This window comes from Chenopodium album, chromosome 19, assembly GCF_948465745.1.
Source record: "Chenopodium album chromosome 19, dcCheAlbu1.1, whole genome shotgun sequence".
Taxonomy (NCBI): Eukaryota; Viridiplantae; Streptophyta; class Magnoliopsida; order Caryophyllales; family Amaranthaceae; genus Chenopodium; species Chenopodium album.
Window position 1 is genome coordinate 19777976 of NC_137852.1, and position 5590 is coordinate 19783565.

At 31.9% G+C, this 5590-nt stretch overlaps 1 protein-coding gene across 1 annotated transcript; it reads right to left on the reverse strand.

The window, feature by feature from the left end:
- Positions 1-3422: 3422 nt before the first annotated feature.
- Positions 3423-5290, reverse strand: LOC145595068 (uncharacterized). The gene is made up of 2 exons (XM_081651423.1): positions 5045-5290; positions 3423-4766 (listed from the first exon to the last, which is right to left on the reverse strand). The coding sequence occupies exons 1-2, from the start codon at positions 5099-5101 to the stop codon at positions 3816-3818; spliced, it is 1008 nt and encodes a 335-aa protein (XP_081507549.1). The 5' UTR covers positions 5102-5290; the 3' UTR covers positions 3423-3815.
- Between the last annotated feature and the right edge of the window lie 300 nt (positions 5291-5590).

Genomic DNA, 5590 nt, shown 5'->3' on the forward strand with positions numbered 1-5590 from the left:
AGTAAAATTGTAGCAAATGCATCTCAATCTAACATTCTTAGATACTCTTATGACTTCTTTTTGCATTTCTTTGAATACTTTTGTTAGGTTTTGTGCAAGTAGAATTAGAAGTATACAGTTTTGCAATCTAGGAATATTCATACTTGTCAAAGTTGTCATTGGTCATATGAAAATTCCCGCTAAGTGATGATAAAGGAGGAATTTTATTTGCCATTTATCATTTTTTATAAAATCACTATATATGCACCTTTTTTTTTTTTTTGAAAGAATACTATATATGCACCTTAGATGAGTGTAATTTCAATCTTAAAGTTTTGTTTGATTAATCTCATTTTCATATATTTCCCAAAAAAAAACAAAAAACAAAAAACAAAAAAAAAAAAAAAAAAAAAAAAAAAAACAAAAAAACAAAAAATGGTGTGTTGAATCTTGATTAAAACCTTAAGCTTATTTTTGTAAGAGGAAGAGATCGCACTAGCCTAATCAATCATATAATCTATGGTATATACATAAAAAAATTTTGATTATGGCAAGGTGATGCTCTAGTCACTTCAAAGTTCCAAGTTTAAGAAAATATTTTTTTAGAAGATTGCATCCTGTTAGTAAAAACAATTAGTACATAATAATACATGACAAGATGATTAGATGAATGTTATTCAAAGGGACAAAGACCCCTTCAAAGTTGTACGTTTTGTTAATCTTTTCAGGCAGATCAATTTGCATATAAAACTAAATTTCTTTTCTCTTTTCACACGTCATGTTATAAATTAATTTTTATAAAGCTAGTATAAATCTAATTTCCAAGATTATTGTAAAAAAATATTTAAAATGGATTTAAAGTTATTTTGCATGGGACCATATTTTTCATGTTGAGGCTCCGCCTAAAGAAAAAAACAAAAAGTGTTTAATGTAAGATGCTCTGTAATTGAAAGTTTTCTTGGTACTATTCGTCGGGCTACGAGTAGTATTCTCGGTTCCACAATATAATGCATATATATTGTGTTATTTTGATCATATAATATTTTTTTTTAATATATACAAACAAAAATTGCTATGTAAAATATTATTGAGTTTGTCTCAATATATATATTTTTTCAATAATAGAGCTTTATAAATTGCGTTAACAAATATATAAATTAAGATAATGTAATTATTTGCAATAGAAGTGATACTTTTTTGTACATATAATGTTATGATTATATTAGACAATAGTTTGTTATTATATACTCTTTTATATCCTTTTTGTTCTTCTCACTTTGACATTTTTTGTCTAATGAAGATTGTAACGTGAAAGAACAAAAAGGATCAAATCAAAGGGGTACACAGTATTGTTCTAAAACCTTCATGTCTATGGATAGCAGAATACAATAAAACAAGATTATATATATAGGACACTAAACATTTGCCTAATACGTTCATCCATCTAGCCACTCCATTTTTTCAAGTAAAACTATTTTATTAATAAAAAGTCCTACAAACATATACGAAGAATTTTGATTATAACATAACCGAACATACGAAATTGAATAAAATGAAATTCAACTAAAATTTGATCATTGGTTGCATTTCGTATAATTTTCATGCCCTCTAGGCTCTAGCTTTCATATATATCGTTGTATCATACAATGTTTAACGAGGGGATATATTGGTCTAATGTAGCTCTGAATTTGTTTTGCACCTTCAGCATAGATTATAGTCCAAAAAGCTACAACTATTTTGATTTGGCAATATGCAAAACTCTTCACCAATAAATCAATATATACAAAATTAAAATCAAACAACTCAATCAAAGCTAGCTCCACCGTCAGAAGACTAGCTAGATAATGCATAGATAATAATTTATTGTAACACCTTTGATAGGGGTAGAATGAAGCACATTTCCTTTTGTCAACTGATTGAGGCCTTATGTTGTTAAGTTGTTGGCTACTTGGTTTGTAAAAAATTATAATTAATTAATATTTCGTCTATTATGTGTTAAGAAAAAGAATGAAGCACATTTCCTTCACTATTGTCTAAGCAGTATAGATCAATGCCCTACAACATAATCTTTAAAATGGATTAATATAATTAATACTCCCTCCATCCCATAATACTTGGGACGTTGGGGTAGACACGTTAAAAAACTATAAGTATATCCATTTAAAATATTTGTTTAGTGTATAAAAGATTCTCTTTATAAATTATATTGTAAGAAAACAACAAAGGGCCTGTTCACATTTACTCAGTTCAATTCAGTTCAGTTCAGCTTCAATCAGTTCTATTCAGTTCAGTTCAGCTCCAATTAGTTCAGTTCAGTTCAGTCCAGCTCTTAATTTCCCTTTCACATAAAATATTCATTTCAGCTCAATTCAGTTCAGTTCAATCAGTTCAGCTTCAATCAGTTCAGTTCAGTTCAGTTTAGCTCAGTTCATTAAATGTGAACAGGCCCAAAGTAGGGTGAGAGTGGCCGAGTGGGTAGGAAAGGAGAGAGAAAATGTGGGAATTTTTTTTTTTAATAGTGGTCCCATTCTATTTTTGGTAACATATCAAGTATTGTGGAACAGACAAAAAAGGGAACTGTGGCAAAGTATTAAGGGACTAGGGAATAAACATTGATATTATTTCTGCTGTACGTAGCTAGCCCAAAAGTCTTTGATGACTCTACGAATAGCAACTATAAACTCAACATGTCTTCATATAAGCTCTTATTGAATATGATCATGACTAAAGAAATCAAACTTTTGATATATATGGAGCATTATGCTAGCATCGAATTCACTGATTTGAAGGATATGATAAAAAGAATGGTTGATATTGCTAAGAAGTTAGTGAGAAGTAAAGACCTTGCCCATCCAATGTGACTTAGGTAGTTCTATATATTGATATATGCCTGTATGAGATGCCTTACGAGTAGTACTTCGCGTATGTACCTTCCTTGATTATCCATACATCATTTTATTTTCCTCGGATGTTCAATGGAACATCGAGAATATATGACTTGAAAGTTGAAACTAATTACATTCATACATTGTTCTCCAATCTATGATTATAGTTAACTTGAAGCAGCAGAATTGTACTAACATTATAGCAATATGATCATTACTACCTGTTTACCTCTATATGAAACTGATCATAGTGTACTTCTTGTAATCAAAGAGCATAATTTAATAAATGTTGCAGTGTACGTGTAGTCATAAATCATAACACTACAATAGTTTATTCAATTATTAAAATTGTGTAATTGTGATTATGTGAATGAATACGAAGTAGGGCTCATTATTCATAGTACTCACTAAACAAAATATAATTACAAAATAGTAATGCTCTACCAGTTTAGAATTAATAGTCACGTTACTGGCTAGTGTAAGTTCTACTAGTACTGCGACAACTAATTCCGACTAAGAGAGTACAAAAGATGCAAATTTATGATGGTTGGAAACATCTAGAAAAAACTGTTGTCATTGATTTCTTCAAATAATGAAATTTGGAAACACAGTAAAACTCAGTACATACTATATATGATATGATATTAGCTACATTTCAAGCCAAGGGTTTGGCCAATGTTTCAGTAAAGTTCATGACAATCCGCTTCATTTCATGTCATGATAACAAAGATGATAGATGATCAACCTAATTAGCTAATAACTAACCCTATAAACATATATTTTTTCTTAGTACAACAAATTAAAGAAATCAAACCCAAACTCGATTGATCATCACGTACAACTAACCAGCTAGATCGGAACCCTATCTTTTTATATCCTTAATGGATCTGGATAAGTAGATAGTAAATTAATACAATATAGTTACTAATAATTCTAGGACTTACTTTAAAACTATCCCAAGAGATGGCTAGTCGAAGATGGAGAGTTGTACCCAGAAAGATCACTAGTAGTCCACACACTCGAGTTCCAATTGTATTGTTGATGATGCTCACTAGGTTGAACAACCTCGAAATCCTTATTATTATGTGCTAAGTTTAACCTTTGGGAATCCTCAAGTTTAACGGATGCCACTCGATCAAGGACTTCTGGATCTAGTGGCTTCGATTGAAGGGCAGCGTGGTGGTTAGGCATTAGCCTCCCACCCAAGAGCTCAACACTCCCAGGAGTGGTGTTCTCAAAAGGGTGCATATGTTGTATCATTCCATTGATTCTTCCTAAACCTTCAAAACTTCCCATAAATGGAAATTCCATTTCTGCCCCTCCACCACCTAACAAACTCAACCCTATGCCATTAGGGTTAGAGCTCCCTAAGTGATGCAAAGACGAGGGCAAAAACGGAAATTGAGGCATATTATTAGGAGTAAGAAACAAACTTGTAGAGCAAGAAGACCCTCCTGAGGTTGTACTACCACTAATCATCGGAGATCTCAATGATCCATTGCTAGTGTTGTTGTTGTTACCGCCACTGCTATTGCTCCTCCCTTTGCTTCGTTTGGTTGTGCGGCGAGACCCACCACCTACCGGAACATTCCTAAGGGCGCCGCCTCGAGTCCAATACCTCCTACATGTCTTACAGAAGTGTCTAGGCTGGGAGAGGCTGTAGTTGTTGAAGTAACAGAACTTAGTGTTAGTAGACTCGCAACGAGGGCACTTCTGACCTGGTTCAGGAAGAGGAATCTGAGCTTGACGAGCTCGATCAACCATCGAGTTTGGCTTGATCGAGCTCGCTGACCCACCACCGACACCTCCTCCTCCTCCTGGAAGCCCTCCACCACTAGCCGCCTCATGATGAGCCGAGATTAGCAGCTGTTGTTGTTGTTGATGATGTTGGTCATTTGATTGCTGTCAAAAAACAAAAATGAAAAACAACCAATAAATAAATAAATTTAGACAAGAAGCAATAATAAGAGCATGATATTATTTCGTATATTCGAATAAAAATAAAGATAGGAATAATATACATCTTTAAATTTATGCTTTCATATTTTTTTTTCTTTTTCATCCAAATTTAGACGAAAAAAATAAATAAATAAATAAATTCTTCATTGTTCGACTTTTTAATAACTAAAAACAAGTTATTAAAAAGTCGAACAATGAAGAATTGGATAAAAAAAACAAACCTGATGCCAATTCGTGGAATCAATATGATGGTAGAGTGGAAGAGAAGAGAAAACCATGTTAATAAAAATGAATCTAGCTAATTTAAGTAATTAAGATAAGCTAATAATTAGTTAAGTGAAGTGAAGTAAGCTTTCTTCTTTGTGAGTTGGAAAGAAAGGGAGGTGATGAGTAAACATCAGCAAGAAGCAAAGTGGAGAAAGAAAAGAAAGAATGAAAAAGATAAAGTGAATGAATGAATGGGAATTCAAGAGAGGAGGATATAATGGGAGTATATATTTTTGTGCTTCTCTCTTCTTCCATTAAAATACTAACTTTTGCTTTTCTTATTTAAAAAAAAATAAAATAAAATGAAATTATTTTAGTTTTTTTTTTTTTTTTTTTTTTTTTTTTTTTTTTTTTTTTTTCTTTACTAAGATTCGATGTGTTTGAAAAAGGGTGAATTAATCATGAGCATGGGATTGTTAACATTTGAACTTCTGTCTGTTTATTTATGCTTGCATGATTTTGGGTGAAGGCTGTTTTTTTTTGGGGGGCGGGAAGATCTA

Coding starts and splice junctions, on each gene's coding strand:
- LOC145595068 (XM_081651423.1), bottom strand. CDS start 5,101: ATGGTTTTCTCTTCTCTTCCACTCTACCATCATATTGATTCCACGAAT. Junction 4,767..5,044: donor ATTCCACGAATTGGCATCAG/GTTTGTTTTTTT, acceptor GTTTTTTGACAG/CAATCAAATGACCAACATCA.